General features: G+C 46.3%; 1 protein-coding gene across 24 annotated transcripts in view; it reads left to right on the forward strand.

Moving 5' to 3' along the window:
* Nucleotides 1-22218, forward strand: part of LOC139276239 (adhesion G-protein coupled receptor G2-like) — a 281046-nt gene that overhangs the window by 248963 nt on the left and 9865 nt on the right. For all 24 annotated transcript variants that reach the window (XM_070893921.1, XM_070893925.1, XM_070893932.1 and 21 more), the window contains 4 exons: nt 8671-8954; nt 12721-12822; nt 14595-14741; nt 18119-18160. In XM_070893921.1, the coding sequence (XP_070750022.1) occupies nt 8671-8954; nt 12721-12822; nt 14595-14741; nt 18119-18132 (547 nt within the window). In that variant the 3' untranslated portion in view covers nt 18133-18160. The remainder of the gene's footprint in view (nt 1-8670; nt 8955-12720; nt 12823-14594; nt 14742-18118; nt 18161-22218) is intronic.

A 22218-nucleotide genomic window follows, 5' to 3' on the forward strand; every position in this document is an offset into this window, starting at 1 on the left:
ATTGAGGAGGAGTGTGATATTCTGGATGAAATAAACATAGTGAGAGAGGAAGTATTAAGGGGTTTAGCAACTTTGAAAGTAGATAAGTCCCCAAGGCCCGGATGAAATGCATCCCAGGCTGTTGAGAGAAGTAAAAGAGGAAATAGCAGAGGCCTTGACCATCATTTTCCAGTCCTCTTTGGATTTGGGCATTGTCATGTATGTAACCACAATGTAACACCACTGTATTACTGTATACACACAACCTAGATGCACACCTTGACCACAAGGGGTGAACTTGTGGGAGACACTCCTTACCTGATCACCCAGGTATATAAAGGGAGGTCCCATGCAGGGTCATCACTTGTGGAGTGCTGTGAATAAAGAGTTGAGGTCACAGAGTGACCTTGTCCCCAGAATGTGCCTCGTGTGGTTTCATACTGTAGAGTAAGGACTTTACATTGGCGACGAGAAACGGGAATTCATGACCCACGAGAATGGCCACCGGTAGTGCAGAGGAACGGTACTGTGAAGTGGAAGACTGGGACAATTTTGTCGAGAGGCTTCAGCAAAGCTTCGTTGCGAAAGAATGGCTGGGGGATGCAGCGGCCGACAAGCGAAGGGCTCATCTTTTGACCAGCTGCGGACCAAAGACTTACGCGCTCATGAAGGACTTACTAGCACCCGAAAAGCCATCGGACAAAATCTTTGAAGAACTTAGCAAACTGATCGAGGAGCACCTCAAACCGGCGAGTAGCATACATATGGCCCAACACAGATTCTACACCCACTGACATCGTGAAGGACAGAGCATACCGGACTTTGTAGCGGACCTCCGGTGTTTGGCCAGCCTCTGTAAGTTCACAGACGCCTGCAGGGGGGAGATGCTAAGGGACTTCTTTATCGAGGGCATCGGTCATGCGGGAATTTTCCGCAAATTAATTGAGACCAAGGATTTGACCTTGGAAGTGGCGGCGTTGTTAGCTCAAACTTTCATGGCGGGGGAGGAAGCGACGAAAATAATATGTGTGCGCAATTCTGCCTCTAACGCGGCGATGGATCAGGGAGTCAACATCATCAAGGCGACTCAGAGCCCCACAGGCTGGCAGGGGCAGTCCGACATTTGCCAGGCAGCAATAGACCCCAGAGTAGGACTCCAACAGAGACAATGGCAGGCTGAACGTACACTCACGCCATCACAGCGGACAATGCGGCCCGGGATGGGGCCATTGACACCCACTGATAGGGTACTTAAGAGCAGTCAAAGGGACAGTCAGCGCGGAATGCCTGGCCATTGTCCCTTTATTCCCAACAATGGAAACTTTAAGTCATGCAGGAGGTGTGGGGGAAAACACTCAGCCAGATCTTGCAGATTTCAACAGTTAGTCTGCAGAAACTGCAATCTCAGTGGCCATTTAGCTCGAATGTGCAGGAAGTCAGCAACCAGACTAATATATGAGGCGGAGGGACCAGAAGAGGGTCCTTTGAGGCAGGATGACTTTTGGGGCAAATCGATGGACGCCGAGGTGCAGCGGGTCCATGTGGCGAATATTCACAGTTCATACACCAAAATGCCACCAATGATGATGAGGGTTTTATTAAACAGCATCCCAGTACGCATGGAGCTGGACATCGGGGCCAGCCAGCCACTCATGGGCATTCAGCAATTTGAGAAGCTATGGCCACTTAAAGCCAGTAGACCCAAGTTAGCATGTATTGAGACACAATTACGGACTTACACTAAAGAAATCATTCCGGTGCTAGGCAGTGCAATGTTGGCTGTCACACAATGGGTTAGTGAATCGGCTGCCACTCTGGATTGTCCCGGGTAATGGTCTCGCACTGTTGGGGAGGAGCTGGTTAGCTGAGATGAACTGCAAATGGGGGGATGTTCACGCAATGTGATCTGTGGAGCGAAGTTCGTGCTCACAAGTCCTACAACAATTCGATTCACTATTCTAACCTGGCGTCGGGACTTTCAAAGGCACCAGAGTAGTAATACACATCACCCCGGATGCCAGGCCAGTGCACCACAAAGCCAGAGCAGTGCCGTATGTGATGCGCGAAAAAAATCGAGAGCGAATTGGACCGACTGTTGAGAGAGGGCATCATCTCGCCTGTTGAATTCAGCGATTGGGCAAGCCCCATTGTTCCCATCCTAAAAGTGCATGTCTCTGTCAGGATCTATGGTGATTACAAGGACACCATCAACCAGGTGTCCCTACAAGATCAATACCCACTCCCGGGAGTGGAGGACCTTTTCGCCACACTGGCAGGTGGCAAGCTGTTCACCAAGTTAGACCTCACATCAGCCTATATGACTCAGGAACTGGCCGATTAATCTAAACTACTGACCACCATCACCACGCACAAGGGACTGTTCGCTTACAACAGGTGCCCATTTGGCATTCGATCAGTGGACGCGATTTTTCAACGATACATGGAAGGCCTGCTTAAATCCTGGAGCGATCGTATTCCAGGACGACATCCTCATCACGGGTCGAGACACCAAGGAACACCTCCACAACCTGAAGATGGTGCTATGCCGACTGGACCGGGTAGGCTTGCGACTCAAGAAGTCTAAATGTGTGTTTTTAGCTCCTAAGGTTTAATTTCTGGGCAGGAGGGTTGCTGCAGATGAGATTTGGCCCACCGAATTCAAAACGGAGGCGATTCGACGAGCACCCAGGCACTGCAACACATCGGAGTTGCGTTCATTTCTGGGACTGTTGAACTATTTCGGGAACTTTCTGCCAAACTTGAGCATGTTGTTGGAGCCACTACACGTGCTCCTGCGTAAGGGTTGCGATTGGTTTTGGGGGGACTGTCAGGAACGAGCTTTTGATCGGGCGCAAAACCTACTTTGTTCAAACAAGTTGTTGACCCTGTACGACCCCTGTAAAAAATTGGTTCTGACATGTGATGCATCGTCCTATGGGGTTGGGGACGTGTTGCAGCAGGGCAATGCTGAGAGTCAACTACAACCTGTGGCTTATGCCTCCAGATCTCGCTCTCAAGCAGAATGTGGATATGGGATGGTCGAGAAAGAAGCGCTCGCATGTGTCTATGGTGTAAAAAAAAATGCATCAGTACCTCTTTGGTAGGAAGTTTGAATTAGAGAAGGACCACAAGCCATTAACATCAGACAGCAAGGCTGTCAATGCCAACGCATCAGCCCGCATACAGCGGTGGGCTCTCACGCTGGCTGCTTATGACTACTCCATCCGGCACCGTCCCGGCACTGAAAATTGCGCTGACGCGCTCAGCAGACATCCACTGGCCACCACAGAGGGGGCAGCGGAGCAAAGTGCTGAGATGGTTATGGCTGTCGATGCCTTTGACAGCGCAGGCTCCCCCATCACAGCCCGCCAGATCAAAATCTGGACAAACAGAGATCCCCTCCTATCCCTGATTAAGAAATATGTCCTGACTGGGGATTGGGCGCCCACACATGGAGCATGCCCTGAGGAGGTCAGACCATTCCACAGACGGATGGATGAGCTCTCCATCCAAGCCGACTGCCTACTATGGGGCAGCCGGGTAGTTATGCCCCAGAAGGGCAGGGAGGCATTCATCAGGGAACTCCACAGTGAGCACCCAGGCATTGTGCTGATGAAGGTCATTGCCCGGTCACACGTTTGGTGGCCTGGAATTGATTCGGACCTGGAACACTGTGTTCGCAGGTGCACGACTTGTGCCTAGCTGGGTAATGGCCCCAGGGAGGCCCCGCTCAGCCTGTGGCCCTGGCCTACCAGGACATGGTCACGCATTCATGTTGACTACGCGGGCCCATTCATGGGAAAGATGTTCCTCATTGTGGTAGATGCGTACTCGAAATGGATAGAGTGCATCATTCTGAATTCATGCACGTCATCCACCACCGTGGAAAGCCTACATGCGATCTTTGCAACCCATGGCTTGCCGGACATCCTGGTTAGTGATAATGGCCCATGCTTCACAAGCTATGAATTCCGGGAGTTTATGTCGGGCAATGGCATCAACCACGTCAGGACTGCGCCGTTCAAGCCGGCCTCCAATGGACAGGTGGAACATGCGGTCCAAATCATTAAGCAAGGTATGCTCAGGATTCAAGGACCCTCCCTACAATGCCGCCTATCGCATCTCCTGCTGGCCTATAGATCCCGACCGCACTCGCTCACGGGGGTCCCGCCCGCAGAGCTACTAATGAAACGGACACTCAAAACCCGGTTGTCCCTAATTCACCCAGTCCTGACCGACATAGTTGAGGGCAAGCGCAAGTCGCAAAACAAGTACCATGGCCGTAATCCGAGGGGGAGATGTATAGAAATAAATTATCCTATATTCGTCCTCAATCACGCCATGGGGCCCAAATGGCTTGAGGGTACTGTAATTGTCAAGGAGAGGAATAGGTTCCTCATGGTAAAACTCAACAATGGTCAGATATGCCGCAAGCATCTGGACCAAGTTTAAAAAAAGGTTCAGCTTCGACTAAGGAACCTGAAGAAGACCATGAGATGGAGCTCACACTACCGCCAATGAAAGAGCAACAAGAGCAGTCAGAAGAATGCACACTCCCTGCGGTCAGCCCGGACAGGCCGGAATCACCACAGGTGACAGACACTCATGTCAGTGTCCAACAACCAGAGCCCCAACTGCGGCGCTCCACGCGGGAGCGTAGACCACCTGAAAGAATAAACCAATGATCCTAACAAGACTTTGGGGGGTGGGGGGTGGGGGGAGGGGAGGTGATGTCATGTATGTAACCACAATGTAACACCACTGTATTACTGTATACACACAATCTAGATGCACACCTTGACCACATGGGATGAACTTGTGGGAGACACTCCTTACCTGATCACCCAGGTATATAAAGGGAGGTCCCACGTAGGGTCATCACTTGTGGAGTGCTGTGAATAAAGAGTTGAGGTCACAGAGTGACTTTGTCACCAGAATGTGCCTCGTGTGGTTTCATGCTGTAGAGTAAGGACTTTACAGGCATGGTGCCAGAGGATTGGAGGATGCTAATGTGGTACGTTTGTTTAAGAAGGGAAAAAGGCTTAGGCCGAGTAATTACAGGCCTGTCAGCCTGACCTCCGTGGTGGGAAAATTATTGGAAAAAGTCCTGAAAGACAGGATAAATCTACATTTGGAAAGTCAAGGATTAATTAGGCACAGTCAGCACGGATTTGTTAAGGGAAGATCATGTTTCATTAATCTGATTAGTTGACAAATATTTTGAGGAGGTAACCAAGAGGGTCGATGAGGGCAGTGTGTACGATGTAGTGTATATGGACTTTAGCAAAGCTTTTGATAAGGTCCCACATAGTAGACTGGTCATGGGTTCCAGGGCAAAGTGGCAAGTTGGATCCAAAATTGGCTTAGAGGTAGAAAGCAAAAGGTAATGGTTGTTGGATGTTTTTGTGACTGGAAGGATGTTTCCAGTTCTGCAGGGCTCAATACTGAGACCCTTGCTTTTTGTGGTATATATCAATGATTTAGATTTGAATATAGGGAGTATGATTAAGAAGTTTGCAGATTACACTAAAATTGGCTGTGTAGTTGATAATGAAGAGGAAAGTCATGGGCTGCTTGAGGATATCAATCTACTGGTCAGGTGGGCAGAGCAGTGGCAAATGGAATTTAATTCAGTGAAGTGTGAGGTGATGCACTTTGGGAGAGCTAATAAGGAAAGGGTATACGCATTAAGTGGTAGACCACTTCATAGTGTAGATGAACAAAGGGACCTTGGAGTGCTTGTCCACAGATCCCTGAAAGTAGCAGGCCAGGTGGATAAGGTGGTTAAGAAGGCATACGGAATGCTTGCTTTTATTGGCCGAGGCATAGAATATAAGAGCAGGGAGGTTATGTTTAAATTGTATAATACTCTGGTTAGGCCACAGCTGGAGTACTGCGTGCAGTTCTGGTCGCCGTATTATAGGAAGGATGTGATTGCACTAGAGAGGGTGCAGAGGAGATTTACTAGGATGCTGCCTGGAATGGAGAATCTTAGTTATGAGGACAGATTGGATAGGCTGGGTTTGTTCTCATTGGAACAGAGGAGGTTGAGAGGAGACCTCATTGAGGTGTACAAAGTATTGAGGGGCCTGGCTATAGTGGATAGCAAGGGCCTATTTCCATTGGTGGAGGGGTCTATTACGAGGGGTTATAGTTTTATGGTGGGTGGTGGAAGGTTCAGAGGGGATCTGAGGGGGGGCTTCTTTACGCAGAGGGTTGTGGGGGGTCTGGAACTCACTGCCTGGAAGAATGGTGGATGCAGAAACCTTCAGCACATTTAAAAGATGGTTGGATGGGCACTTAAAGTGCCGTAACCTGCAGGGTTACGGAACTCGAGCTGGTAATTGGGATTAGACTGGAGAACCTCTTGTTGGTCAGCGCAGGTATGATGGTAAGTACTGCAGAGCATCGAATATGGCCAGAGTGATCTCCTGGACTAATTTTGATTGCCTGGGTCGGAGAGGAACTTTCCCAGATTTTTTTTCCCCAAATTGGCCTGGGTTTTTGTCTGGTTTTTGCCTCTCCCAGGAGATCACATGGCTCCAGTTGTCGTGGAGTGTAGAATGTTTCAGTGTAAGGGGTGTCGCAGTTGTGAGGGGCGAACTGGTTGGGCTGGGTGCTCTTTACCTTTCCGCCATTGTTTATTGTTCACAGGTTTATATGTAACCTTCAGGGCTGCTGACCGAGGGCCGTGTGGTTCTTTGTTGGCCGGTGCGGACACGATGGGCCGAAATGATCTCCTTCTGCGCTATAAATTTCTATGTTTTTATGTTTCTAATATCTCTAAGCTCATATGCGAATAATGATGCCTTGAGCAAGGTTTTGGAGGGAAGCTGGCACCCATTGAACTACAACCCAGTAAAGTATCAATTCCTGTTGATGGGCAGCAGAGTGAACTGAGGGAACAAACACTCAGCTATTGCCTCTCAATTGACCACTCTTAGGGCCCAAGTTTCGGGCCGCGCCTAGAACGGCGCAGCCCTGACCTGGACGCCTGTTTTTCGCGCCACAAAGTGCGCCTAAAAAAAACTTACAGATTCTCCGGCTCCCTGCTGGTCCTCTTGAGTCAGGCGCGGCGCAGCACGAGCAGTTGGGGGCAGAGCTAGGTCCCTGCGCTGAAAACAGTGCCGGGACCTCTGCACATGCGCGCTACAGTGGGCGCGCATGTGCAGTAGCTCCAGGTGCCCAAAACTGCGTGGGAGGAGCCCGAAGCACGCAGCCCCTAGCCCTGGCCGAATGGCCTCACTGGGGCTGCGTACATAAGGCTGCCTCCCACGCCCAGCTCCTGCTTCCTCCCGACCCGACTCAACTCCCGCTTCCCCCCTCCCCCCACCGTACCGAACCGGACCCGAACCCCCCCCCCACCCGACCTGACCTCCCTCTCCCCCTTTCCCTTCTCCTCCCCCCTTTCCCTTCTCCCCCCTTCCCTTTCTCCCCCCTTCCCCTTCTCCCCCCATCCCCTTCTCCCCCCCTTCCCCCCTTCCCTTCTCCCCCTTCCCTCCCCCTTCTCCCCATCCCTCCCCCTTCCTCTCTCCCCCTTCCCCCCCCCCCATCTCTCCCTCTACCTCCCCTCCTCCCCCTCCCCTCGCTGTCAGAAACACAGACACTGACAGACAGAGAGTGAGAGACACACACAGACAGAGAGATAGAGACACACTGGGGGTGGGGGGGCATCCCAGCACGCTGATGGAGGGGTCCCGGTGCTGCAGTCGGTAAGTAGAAAATGTTTTATTTATTGATTTAAAAAAATATATTTCTTATTCATTTTTTTTAATTGATTTATTGGTTGATTTATTGATGTATTTATCATTTATTATTGATGGTGGCTCTTTATTTGTAAAACTGAAGTATTTAATGTTTGTAAACTTCCCTTTAAACCCCTCCCCCCCCCCCCCCCCATTCCCTACGCCTAATTTGTAACCTACGCCTGATTTTCTAAAGTGTAGACAAGGTTTTTTCAAGCATACAAAAATCTTCACTTACTCCATTCTAAGTTAGTTTGGAGTAAGTTTTCACTGCCGAAACTTTGAAAACAGGCGTAAGTGGCCGGACACGCCCCCTTTTGAAAAAAAAATTCTGTTCCAAAGTGAAACTGTTCTAACTGACTGGAACTGGAGCAAACTAAATGCCGAGAATTTGAATTTCTAAGATACTCATCTGCCCTAATATCATCTTATGCGACTCGATATCAAATTTTGTTTGATAATGCTTCTGCGAAGCAACTTGGGATGTTTTACTACATTAATGGTGCTATAGAATCATCGAATGGTTACACCACAGATGGAGGCCATTCGGCCCATCGAGCCTGTGCTAGCTCTGCAAGAGCACGTCAGCTAGTCCCACTCTCTATCCTTTGCTCCATAACCTTGCAATGTTTTTTCCTTCAGGTACTTATCTAATTCTCTTTTGAATGCCTTCACCACCCTTTCAGGCAGTGCATTCCAGATCCTAACTGCTCGCTGTGTAAAAAAAGTTTTTCCTCATTTTGCCTTTTGCCAATCACCGTAAATCTGTGTCCTCGGGTTCTCGATCCTTCCACCAATGGGAACAGTTTCTCTCTATCTACTCTGTCTAGACCCCTTGTATATAAGTACAAATTATTGTAGTTGTTGTTTGTTTAAATAACAAATATCTTCAAAAGGTTTGAAGACCGTTTTTTAATCCGTTTTGTGCTTTCCTCCTGTATTTCAGCTGCTGGATCAACAATGACATCGCATTCTATGTTGGTGTAGTCGCATATTTCTGTTTAATGTTCCTGGTGAATGTCAGTATGTTCATTGTGGTGATGATTCAACTCTGCCGAATAAAGAAGAAGAAGCAGCATCAAAGTGCACAGAGGAGTGCATTACGAGACATGAAAAGTGTGGGCGGCTTCACTGTCTTACTTGGAATCACCTGGGGGTTTTCCTTCTTTGCGTGGGGCCCAGTTAACATTCCATTTATGTACCTCTTTGCCATCTTCAATACTCTGCAAGGTACAATTTAATTATTGCTGCCTTAGTTGAACAAAGACTTGTTAAAATTAACCACCGTAACTGCCAATTAGACCCATTCTTACGAAGAGGAATTGGCCCTGACTTTTGGCTTTATCGCTGGGTGGGAAGGAGGTGGTAGAACATAAGAACATAATAAATAGGAACAGGAGTAGGCCATTTAACCGCTCGAGCCTGCTCCACCATTTAATAAGATCATGGCTGATCTGATCATGGACTCAGCTCCACTTCCCCGCCCGCTCCCCATAACCCTTTATTCCCTTAGTGTGATGAAAATCAGGGTACGGCACCTGTCACTCCCATTCCCACCGACATCCAGGCTGCTGCCATTTTTGAAGGGCTCCTTGATATGGGTGAAAACAAGTGGGCACCTTATTAGTTCATGCAAATCCGATTCCTATGATGTCAAGAGGACCCTGGTGCAATTATCAGCTACCAATTGGCATATGCTCCATGCATGCTCTGCCCATTGGTACTTGTCATCGAGTGGCCTAACCAGCAGCCTAAGAACAACAAAAGAAATAGGAGCCATTTGGCCCCTCAAGCCTGCTCCGCCATTCAATAAGATCATGGCTGATCTGATCATGGACTCAGCTCCACTTCCCTGCCCGCTCTCCATAACCCTTTACTCCCTTATCGCTCAAAAATCTGTCTATCTCCACCTTAAATATATTCAATGACCCAGCCTCCACAGCTCTCGTGGGTAGAGAATTCCATAGATTTACAACCCTCTGAGAGAAATGGGCTGCCCCTTATTCTAAGATTATGTCGTCTAGTTTTAGTTTTCCCTATGATTGGAAATATCCTCTGTGCATCCACCTTGTCAAGCCCCCTCGTTATCTTATAAGTTTCAATAAGATCACCTCTCATTCTTCTGAACTCCAATGTGTATAGGCCCAACCTACTTAACCTATCCTCATAAGTCATCCCCTCATCTCCGGAATCAACCGAGTGAACCTTCTCTGAACAGTCTCCAATACAAGTATATCCTTCCTTAAATACGGAGACCAAAACTGTACGCAGTACTCCAGGTGTGGCCTCACCAATACCCTGTACAGTTGTAGCAGGACTTCTCTGCTTTTATACTCAATCCCCCTTGCAATAAAGGCCAACATTCCATTTGCCTTCCTGATTACTTGCTGTACTTGCATACTAACTTTTTGTGTTTCATGCACAAGGACCCCCAGGTCCCTCTGTAGTGCAGCACTTTGCAATTTTTCTCCATTTAAATTATAATTTGCTTTTCTATTATTTCTGCCAAAGTGGATACCCTCATATTTTCTCACATTATACTCTATCTGCCAAATTTTGCCCATTCACTTTGCCTGTCTATATCCCTTTGCAGATTTTTTGTGTCCTCCTCACAATTTGCTTTCCCACCCATCTTTGTATCATCAGCAAACTTGGCTACATTACACTCAGTCCCTTCATCCAAGTCATTAATATATATTGTAAATAGTTGAGGACCCAGCACCGATCCCTGCGGCACCCCACTAGTCACTGTTTGCCAACCGGAAAATGACCCATTTATCCCGACTTTCTGTTTTCTATTAGTTAGCCAATCCTCTATCTACGTGAATATATAACTCCCAACCCTGTTAGCTTTTATCTCGTGCAGTAATCCAAATACACCACATCCACTGGTTCCCCCTTATCCACCCTGTTCGTTACATACTCAAAGAATGGCATCAAAATGGTCAAACACATTTTCACTTTCATAAAACCATGTTGACTCTGCTTGATTGAATCATGCTTTTCCAAATGCCCCACTACTGCTTCCTTAATAATGGACTCCAGCATTTTCCCAACAACAGATGTTAGGCTAACTTGTCTATAGTTTCCTGCTTTTTGTCTGCCTCCTTTTTTAAATAGGGGCATTACATTTGCAGTTTTCCAATCCAAATAATTTTGATAGATTATAACCAATGCATCCACTTCTCTTAAGACCCTAGGATGTAAGCCATTAGGTTCAGGGGACTTGTCCACCTTTAGTCCCATTATTTTATCAAATACGACTTCAGTAGTGATAGTGTTAAATTCCTCCCTCCCTATACAGGGACTGCTGCTGGCCACTCAGAAAAAGGGGCCAAAAGGCTTGTGAATGATTGTAATAGGGCATGGAGGAACATCAATGCTGGGCAGGATTTTTGGACCACTCCAGTCAACAAGCGGCTCGCCAACGGAATGCAAATGCGGCCCAAACATGAAAATTGGTCAGGCCTCTCAGCGGTGACATCGGGTGGGCAACGGGCATGCTCCACCCATTGCCCATCTGGTGTCTGTCAAAACCCAAATTCAGCCACAATGAATTCTGTAGGTTGGGAAGATGTGAGGAAAACTCACAGGCCCAGAAAGTAGGGCATGCCCATCTTTGTTTATTCTCTGTGCCGGAATGGTGAAGCCCGAGGTGCCCCTGATATTGGGACTCAGGCCTCAATATAATAGAGCCGGCGTGGCATCGGAGCCAGTGAAAAGCTGTGCAATATCGCCCATTGCTAAAGTAGCAGTGGCCCTCGGGTAAGTGTTTCCCGGGGTTGGTTCCAGCATCGGGCCAGGGATCGGGGGTCGACTTTCTCCTTGTTTACTCTATCAAAGTCCCTCATAACTTTGAACACCTCTGTTAAATCTCCCCTTCTGAGTAACTTCCCCTTTGGCAGGGTCACCCATGAAGGACAAGTTCCTTCTGTTTGTATTTCAATACACTGTACATTGAACATCATTTACCACTGTGCAGCCCAGGTGAAAGTTTTCATGCAAGTGGTGAGATGCTCAAGCCTGCCCCCCCCCCACTTCCCCATCCCCCGCTCCCCCCCCCCCTCCCCCCCCGAATCCCATCTCCCCCAGCTTGGTATCTGCAGATATAGCTAAATTATATGGACTGTGGATGAAACTAAATTGCATTGAGACTGTGGCACTGCAGTCTTCAGTTCCATATACAATTCCTCAGATAATAAAGCAACATGCAGCAAGAACTGGATAACGTCCAGACTTGGGTTGAAAAGTGGGAGGTAACATTCATGCCATACAAGTGCCAGGCAATGATCATCTCCAACAAGAGAGAGTCTAACCACCTCCCCTTGACCAAAAACTTAACTGGACCAACCACATAAATACTGGCTGGGTATTCTGACATGAGTGTCTCACCTCCTGATGTCCCAAAGCATTTCCACCATCTACAAGGCACAAGTCAGGCATGTAATGGAATACTCTCCACTTGCCTGGATGAGTGCAGCTCCAATAACACTTAAGAAGCTTGACACCATCCAGGAAAATGCAGCCTGCTTGATTAGCACCCCATCCACCACCTTAAACATTCACTCCCTCCACTGCCAACGTACTGTGGCTGCAGTGTGTATCATCTACAAGATGCACTGCAGCAACTCACCAAGGCTTCTTCGACAGTTCCTCCCAAACCTGCGACTTCTACCACCTAGAAGGACAAGGGCAGCAGGCGCAGGGGAACACCACCACCTCAAAGTTCCCCTCCAAGTTACACACCATCCTGACTTGGAAATATTTTGCCATTCCTTCATCATCTCTGGGTCAAAATCTTAGCACTCCCTCCCTAACAACACTGTGGGAGTACCATCACCACACAGACTGCAACAGTTCAAGATGGTGGTTCACCACCACCTTCTCAAGGGCAATTTGGGATAGGCAATAATTGCTGGCCTTGCCTGCAAAGCCCACATCCCGTGAATGAATAAAGCTAAAAAGAGGAAATTAATGAAGTTTTGTATTTGTGCAGGGGTTTTTATCTTCATTATTTTCTGTGCGGCCAAAGAAAATGTTCAGAAGCAATGGAGGCGGTATTTGTGCTGCGGCAAGTTGAGGCTGGCTGAAAATTCAGGTAAGACAGTCTTCCAAAATAACTAGGGGCATTTTCTCAGGGACCAGTCACATTGATCAGTGTTCCTCAACCAACATGCTGCATCACAGTGTGATAGAACACGGTCTGTTCCTTCACTTTCCCATGGTGTACGTGAAGGTGGCAAGGGAAAGCTAGGTGTTGGTGAACAAGTCTTCTTTATAATCTGTCCTATGTACTTTTACCCTCTGGTTTATCCACTGATTTCTTTCAGGGGCTGTTTTGTCAGAGTTGTGACTAATTGCTGGAAAGTTCGCCTAATTCTAGAATTTCATTTCACCCAGTTCACAGATGAAGGCCGACCATTCTACTGAGCTTCAAGCTAGGCATGATTGTATAATTCACCAATGAAGCCAAAATTGGCACTCCTGGATTATTCTACCTGTGCCCAAACCTTACATGCATCTATTCTTTATGGAATTCTGTAGCACAATGACAAACAGAACCCATTAGTTCATAAGGTGAACGTTGCAGGTGCCAGGCACCGTGAAGAAAACAACATGAATCAAAATAAATCACTGCAATAAACTCCATGTAAACAAGAAGATCTTTTTCATGATAACCAACTCCACTCACCTAGCTTTGCACTCACTTTTTTTTTAACAGAGTATTAAAGCTAACATCCTGCCTTTGTGCTATTAAGTTCCAAAAGGTTTTAACTGTTGGATGCTAATCCTAACTGGTCGATTATTTGCTGCCTGGCAGCTCGGTGTAAGTAGAGACGCAGTCTCACTGCCTCCGCTCGTATCAGGTGTCTGCCTTCTGAACTTAAAAGGTCGTCAATAACAGAGATAAAAAAATAAAAAAAATGCAAGTGCTGAAAATCTGAAATAGAAAATGCTGGGCATACACAGCAGATCTGTCAGTATCTAAAGCTGCCTTTACCCTTTTTCCAAATGTCACGGGTCAATTCTTCACTGCCTTTGGGGTTAACGGGGTGGCAATGGCCTCAAAATGGGGTCGGTAGCCATACCATTCCACTAACACCTGCGATGCGGCCAAGCTCCATTTTGAAAGGAACCTACTGCCGGGTGTCCAAAGTGCCCACTTGCTTCAGGAGATAAGCCCCTTTAAACATGGAAATTGGGGTTCTATGACGTAGCTAGGACCCCAATGGCCATTTTAGGTCAGCATTGGTCAGAACCTGCGCCATGCACACTCTTCCCAGTTCCACAGACAATGGAACGGAAGGGGTCTGCCAAAGATAAGTGTACCAGTAATCTGGCCCAGGGCCCCCACTCTCTGCTATCATGACCTCCGCCCCACAACTTGCCTCGCTGCTGGCTGCTTCTGCCCAATCTTGAGGCCTCAATCCGAGAAGCTGCACCGGGACACTTGCTTGACACCCCGCAGCTCACCGTTCAAATTTAAATGAAGCCAAGACCTCAAAATTACAGGGGCCTCTGGCAGAGTGAAGTCAAAATCGACCCCCGTGGATTTGCAGCATATTCTGTTTTTATTTAAGATCATTGCTAAGAGTTAGGGAGAGGATTGAGACCACCATTAGCCCGTCCTCCCAATTTTCATCCCACTGAGGAGTCGATGAGGGTCATTTTAATTTTGGGTGATAGTGTTAAACAAGCGATAGCGATTCACCCGCCCATTATACATCTCTCCTGATGGATGAATCGATATTGCTTGTTTTACACTATCAGCCAAAGTGAAAATTGCCCCAATGAACATGAGCAAATGAACTTAATCTTATGGTACAATACAGTATCTATACTTTTAAAACATTGTTGTTTATCCTACAGATTGGAGCAGAACAGCAACGAATAATACCAAGAAGCAGCAGCCTCTGGTCCAAGCCATGTCTCTGTCCTCAGGCTCTAACCACTCCTTACAGTCCAACTCCTCCCTTTTTCTGGTCCGGGACTACTCCAATCACCCCAATGTGAACGGTGCGTATGGCAGACAAGATAAACCTGTGCTGATTGCTGTTTGAATGAGTTTTGATAGAATAATGAGCTTCAGCTTGTTACAATTTGATCTCGGTGTCAAATTTTGTTTGATAACGTTCCTGTGAAGCGCCTTGGGACACTTTATTGTGTTAAAGGTGCTATATAAATGCATGTTGTTGTTGCTCTAAACGGCTTTTTTAACTAAACCAATTTGCATCAATATAAACAATTTTATTCATCACCAAATGATCACACTGTTACAAATGACTTTTACCACTTGCCTTGCAGTGAGCTGCAGATTTAAGTTGTCGAGTCAGATGGAGGCACTTGGTGAAATCCAAGCTCCTCTTCTGCAGTGAGTAGACGCAAATCTCAGAGCTCTGTGCTGCTCAAACGGGGCGATACTGAATTTCTCCCCCAAAGGTTCCTTGTAAATAGAGAATTTTGAGTCTAATTAATTTGGAGAATATTTACCATGTAACTTAGACAAATATAGAATATAGGAAGCACTAAATCCTGCATAATAGGTATAACGTGTAAAGAATATTGTATCCCAAAATGCAATCAATGTTAATTGAAGGATATTGGATACGTCCTACCCTCTACTTTTCATCAACATCTGCATATTGGAAAACTGGATCAGGATTTTACCAATTTACCAATCATATTTATGGTTTCATATATAACGCCGACATAGGCTCGCCTCAGACTGTCCTCTGTATCCCAGCCTGAAAGACATCAACTGTTAATCAAGCTGAATTTGTGCACAGCAGGGTTGCATTACAATGCTCACTAAATTGTATATTAACTCTTACTTGTCAGGGATATCAGAGATTGTGTCGGACAAAGAGATGCTCTAACTGACACTACTTTATTTAATAATATCTATGATAGACCAATTAATGCCATCACAAAATTAAATACTGGTGATTTCAGCAAAATGTAAACAGATACTTAATCTACATTAAGTAAACAGAATCTACATTATCATAAGCACAGCAGTAATCCTATCACAATATCTCAGCATTAGCTGAGTTTTGCTTAGTAACAGTAAAACAAAATTCTGTTCGATGTCCAAAATTACAGTATAGATTTGGCAACATGCATTCAAAGTTTCCAGTCCTAATGCTGAATCATTATGACGTGACATTAGATCATACAACACCCATTTTTGTAATAGGCTGACTCCTGCAACATTTCCACCTTCCCCTTGGATCCCAGAATTCATGTGGCTCAAGGAAAATTACACAAAGCAGATGAGGCATATCATTTTATAAACTATGGGGAGAGATTCGCATCATTTGCGACTCCCGTTAGCTTCCCTGGGGCGCGGGCCCTCCACTTGACCACCCCGGATGTGGGATGCCGTGGCAACAGCCCGGCAGAGAAGCGGAGTACTGGCTGCACCATCGCGGCATGGACCCCGCAAAATATACAGCGGAAGGCCGACCCGGTAAGCCGGCCGGCAAAAAAAATGGGGCCACGCACCTCCCCTTTCATTTTCACCCCGTGAACGGAGTGTGGCCCAGTTGGCCACCCGCGAGCCTGGCGCTGACATCGCCCGCGGCAGATATTGCGCTAATGGAGCGCAAACGATTTTTCGGCGGGAGGGTGGGGGGTGGTTCTTGCGAAATTGCGCAGGAGTTAGCAGTGGCGCAAAACCGGTAGCCCCACTCCCGCCGGTGGCACATCGAGCCGCTGCACAGGCGATGATGACGCCATCGTCGTGCGCAGCGCACCGTTTTCGCCCCGCGGCGTATAGTGTGCAGTGCCCCGTGAGGCCGCCGTGGGCGATGTCAGCGCCAGGCTCACGGGTGGCCAACTGGGCTGCACTCTGCTCATGGGGCAAAAATTAAAGGGGAGGTACGCGGCCCCATTTTTTTCCCGGCCCACTTACCGGTTCGGCCTTCTGCTGTTTATTTTGCGGGGTCCATGCTGCAATGGTGCAGCCCAGTACTTCGCTTCTCTGCCGGGCTGCTGCCACGACACCCCGCATCCTGGGCGGTAAAGTGGAGGCCCCTTGCCCCGTTACAGAGCTCGCCACATGCCCTCCCCTTTAACGGAAGGGGAGGGCCCTGTGATCCTGGTCAGCGCCACACGGCTCACCTCCGGTACCGCCCCCAAACGGATTTTCAGTTTAATCTCTGTTTCTGATTTCAAAACCCTGAGGTTAATTGTACACATAAAAATCAATAGATTGGTTCCATTGCAATAAATCTATGAACCAGTCTTTCCACATATGAATTGGGTTGTAAAATTCACTGCTCTGCTCAGTTCGCCACTCATTCATATTCTAGCTCATTACTTGGACTGGTTAAGTAGCTGTTAATGAGCATTATGCAGGTGAGTCTTGGTTGGCTTGGCTGCTGCTAGTAAGGTTAATGACATCCAATGGAACAAATTTACCCAGCGGAAAACTGCAATAATTAGTATTTCTTGTCGTAAAAATAAACAACAAATAGCAAGATTAATACACCTGTTTATAAAAGTAGAACACCCCTGTTGCCACTTTTGAGTACTACAGTTTTTTTTCTAAATTGCTATAGGATCTCTGACATTGTTGTTGGAGTATTCCAGTCAGCCCAAACACTTTTATTACAACAATTAATCTGAGCATATCAATTATTTTTGATCAACTAAATGTTGTTGAAATCCTTACAGGTCGGATTCCTTAACAAAGGTTTCAGCCGTGGCTCAGTGGTAGCATTCTGATCTCTGAGACTAAAAGTTGAGGATTCTAATCCCACTCTAGATACTTGAGCAAAAAATCCAGTGCAGTATGGAGAGAATGCTGCACTGTCGGAGGTGCTGTCTTTCAGATGAGATGTTAAACTGAAGCCCCACAAGCCCTCACAGGTGGACATAAAAGATCCCATGGCTCGATTTTGAAGAAGAGCAAGGGCGTTCTGCCCAATGTCCTAGCCAATATTTATCCTTCAACTAATATCACTAAAACAGATGGTTATTATCACATTGTTGTTTGCGCTGTGCGCAAATGGGCTGGCTCATTCCCTACATTACAACAATGTCTACACTCCAAAAGTACTTCATCGGCTTTAAAGCATGTTGGGGCATTCTGAAGTTGGAAAGGTGCCATATAAATTCAAGTCTTGTCTTTTTCTAAGAAGTTGATAAACACTTTGATTACTAACTAATTTCACTGTGTAAGGTGTGTACAATAGAAATTCATGGGTGAGGCTTTGTCGTGAAATGGTGGTATTGAACGGTGCTTAAAAGAAACTTTTAATACTAAACACCATATCAGTTGTTGCAATGTTGTGTTCTTTATTTTGCAGTACTGATTTATTTGTAGGGAGACAGCGCTCACTTCAGTCTGGCTCATTATAAGTAATCTGGTTCTGATTCCTTTTCTATAGGTGTTAAGCTATAAAGTTGCCACCTCACAGTGTGTCAAGCATGTAAGTTCATTCTGCTTTGCCTGGGTTTAATGAAACATCATGGATTACTGTAAAGTGCCAGTCAGCCTCCCAGGATGTATTAGATTTGTATTTTAACATTGAAATGTAAATATCCATGTACCGAACAAGGCTGATTATGAAGGTAGCAATTCAGCAGTCAGTCATTTGATCAGACTTTACAAAGCTGTGATTAAACAAGCTGATTGGCCAAGCAAGCACATGTCTGGCTGGCTGGGCAGTCTCTTTTATGAAGCATTCACTAAATTTGGTTTCTATAGAGAAAACAGCACTGGAAAATCTAAGAATTTTGCTCAATGTAGAAATTCTAGAAGGTTTGTAGTTTGTTTACTGAACAGATCATTTGTGTGTGGTAGTGAGTCCTACAGACCAGAAAGGGTTCAATCCCCCAGTAAATGCCAATGTGCTGGGTGAGAATACTGGGCTCAGTATCCTTGACTAAGGGGGGGAAATCAGCAAGCGTGTCCCACTCCTAATTGCCATCCAGTGACCTCTGCCAGAAGTGAGGGGTATGGGCGTCAGGCAGGATCTGGCTCAGCGCTGATGGTTGCCCACATTTGAGAATCCTTTGCCAGCACTGACTGTCGAGATTCACACAAGAACGGTGACATCTTGGTTGAGGACTACTGGTGCCTGTGGAACTTAACCCAGCATGACTGACTGTGTGCAGGGGGAGGAAGGAGAGAAAATTGGGGAGGGAGAGGCTAGCCGACAGCATTAAGAAAACTTGTTGAACTGTTTTTAAATTAAGCATCCCCTACTGCTATTATTGCGTGGCAATCGCCAGTGCAGTACTGTCGGTATCTGAGCAATGAGCCCGGTTCATGTAGTCCAGCACAGGGTGTCAGAGCTCCACACTTGCACACTCAGAGAGATGCATAAAACATACTAGCCTCCTACAGCAAGGGAGGGTATGGAAATAGCAGATAAACGCACTTGATCAAAGTCAATGGAAATAAAAATGTGGGGAGATGGAGAATGGGCTGCCGATTCGCTATTGCCCATTTTACACTATCGCTAAATGTTATGATCTACCCCTGTCGGCATTATCTTTATCCTGACATTAACCTATTTAAAGTATACAAGTTAACACTGGAAAAAAGGAATTAACCTGAATATATTAATGGTGCACTAAAATAGTGCACAGAGGAATTCAAACTCAATTATTGTTGAACATTTTTCTTATTCTATCTGGTTTATTAAGACCAGACATTTTTTATAGTCACTTAACAAGACTAAATCGTGTTCTTGGTACCTGCTATATTGTCTTGCCTTCAGTAATTATCAGCATCTTTGAATGTACAAATAATAATTATCATATAAAAACTAGTCTTACCAAAAATCTGATTTGACCCTGCTTAGACAGAGGAATCTGGCTGATACAATGAAAGGGAAGGGAGCTGGGAGGTTAGAGTGATGTAGTAGTCAACAGCTTAGATAGGGCTGTGTGCCATATTTTTTATTGTAGGACCCTTATCAGCGAGTGGTCAGTAGTGTCACCAAACTAACCCTAACTCAAAAAGTTACAATTAAACCTAAACTAACACTAGCTGAAACTGTGGAGAGAGTTTTAACGCCACCCCAGCCCACCTCGAGCGCGCCGACTTCCGTTTTAACAGTGGCAGGTTTGGGCTGTCCGAGCCAGCCACTCTCGAGCAGCCGGTCAGTGAGTCTAATATGTAAATGAAACTCTGTTTCTGCGATTTAGGCAGCCATTTTAATGTAACGCTGTTCTGGTTTCCCAGGGTATGGGCAATATTTCCTGAACCCCCCTCCCTCCTGATAGCCGATTCGACTCTCCTCCCACCCCCCCCCCCCCCCCACCCCTCCCCACCAACCCGCTATGTTTCCTGGTTACCGGGGGCTGCTGAAGTCTTCGACCATTGGCCTTCCCACTGTAAGGGGTGGTTTGCAGCGGGTCAGCTTTCCCTTCTGACCTTATATGAGCGGTTCCGAATCGCTCCCACACTCTTGGTTCCAGACACTGGAATTATGAAGAGACTGTGACAGACTTGGACAGACAATCGGTTTCAAGGTAGGAAGCAGGTATGGCTTTATTGTGTTTAAAAAGAAGTAAAAGGCACACCTTTAATAACACACACAGGATAGGAATACCATTACACACTGAGGGGTACAACACATTGAATAAAATGTCAAATGACAGCCTGTGGGGAGAAAAATACAGCTAAACTCTAAATGGAGTAAAGAAGAGAATGCAGATACATTTACACAAGTTATCCCAGCCTCCCCCCTCCCAATTCTCCTAACTAACTAAGTTATAGCTCTGGGGGTTCAGGGGCTATGCTCACCAATCCCTTTAGACAGTTGCCGGTGAATTGCGGTTTTGGGGTTCGCTGCACTTGGCCTTCAAGGCGAGCCATACCCCGGACGGAGGAGCGGACTTCGGACTGCGTAGTCTTCAGTTGGGGTGCATCCGTTGAGGCGGTAAGTTGAGTTTTGGATATATGGAATAAGTAGCCAGTTTCTTTGGTTAGAAATAGTTTCAGTTAGTCCTTTTTGATAATTTCTCACCCATTGGTCATTCAGAAGTAGATTGTAGAGTGGAAATAAATGTTGATTCTTCGGTTTTTGCTGAGTTGGTTTTGGTTGGTCGTTTCGCTGATTGTGGGTGCCAGGGTTTGTCAATTTGGTTGCTGACAACCTTCCATTTCGCGGGCCTCGTGCTTGGTCGGTCCTTGATGACTTCTTGTAGTTTCCTCCACTACTTCATTTCTTCACTGTAGAGGAAGCAGGCTGCTTGAGTCTGTGTCTGTGTTCCAGTCTGTGTCCTGTTCCAGTCTATGTTTTGTTCGAGTCTGTAAGTTTCTCCTTGTAAAACTGGGGGATAGATATACCCCAAAAAGGCTTTCTTATCTCCCACCCCCGCCGAATCTTGCTCAGCTCTTTGTTTTGATTGTCCAGCCCAGCTAACTGAAACTTGATTAAGTGGTTTTAATCTGGCGTTAATAGGCTTTTCGAGGTTGATGAGCTCTTGTCCATTGTGCTAGTCTGGCCTGAGCCAGATATTTCTATGCCTGTTGAAAAGGTGTTGGAATATGTATGTGACATTTGGATCCTCTGGGTGGGGTGATACTGTTTCTTCCATGGTTGATTGTTTGAATGCTAATGTTTTCTAGGGGCAAGTTTTCGAGAGTAAACAGTTCCCAGACAATTTGATTAGCTCCAATGTCCAAACTGGCCATTTGAGATGGACCCCACCCCTTTTCTTGCCGACCCAACATTTATCTTTTAAAAATCCCAAATTTGATTAAAGTTCGTAGTTTCTTCCATGTGCACTTTAGGATTTCAAACTTTCTGGTAGATAGTTCCAAATTAAATTCCCTTTCCTATGAGTCCAAATACTGGGGTGGGAGGGGGGGGGGGTCTCCATGAATGCATCCCCTTTTATCCCCCGCAGGCTTCGTCTGCCTCTTTAAACTAATTTTAAAAGTCCAGAAAGGGGTTCTTCTCCTCTGCAGGGGAAAGGTACCTGGAATCTTTGCGAAATATTGGTAAATTCTACATTCCCCTCTGTGATACCATATCACTTATGGTATCATCTTCCAGGTGAGCAAAGTTCCTGACTCCCAAGAGATAACCTTCCCCGTAAATTAACCGAACTAATACCCAAAATATGCATTACACTTGTGCAACATCACCACAGATACACACTTTTCCCTTTACAGGTACAAACTTTTTACATTTACACCCTCCCAGCTTGGAGGGGGGTTCAGTCACTACAATTGCATTTCAGCACAGTTACATTTCATTTCAATTACATTATATTCATCAGTATGTAGGCAACGTACAACCATTTTACGGAAGGAAGAACATAGATTAAAATTAAACAACATCAATTGGTCTCCTGAGGTTTGTCCATCACCAGGTAATGTCTGGATCCTGCCCTTGAGAACTGCTCTCAGGCTGGCTGACACACAAGATAAACTCAAAACAATCACCTAAACATTACTGCAACATTAACCTTAATTCTAAACTAAACTTAAAATGTAAAATGGTGCAGTCAGCTGCCTTAAATTAAA

This window comes from Pristiophorus japonicus, chromosome 11 (genome assembly GCF_044704955.1).
Source record: "Pristiophorus japonicus isolate sPriJap1 chromosome 11, sPriJap1.hap1, whole genome shotgun sequence".
In the NCBI taxonomy this organism is placed as follows: domain Eukaryota; kingdom Metazoa; phylum Chordata; class Chondrichthyes; family Pristiophoridae; genus Pristiophorus; species Pristiophorus japonicus.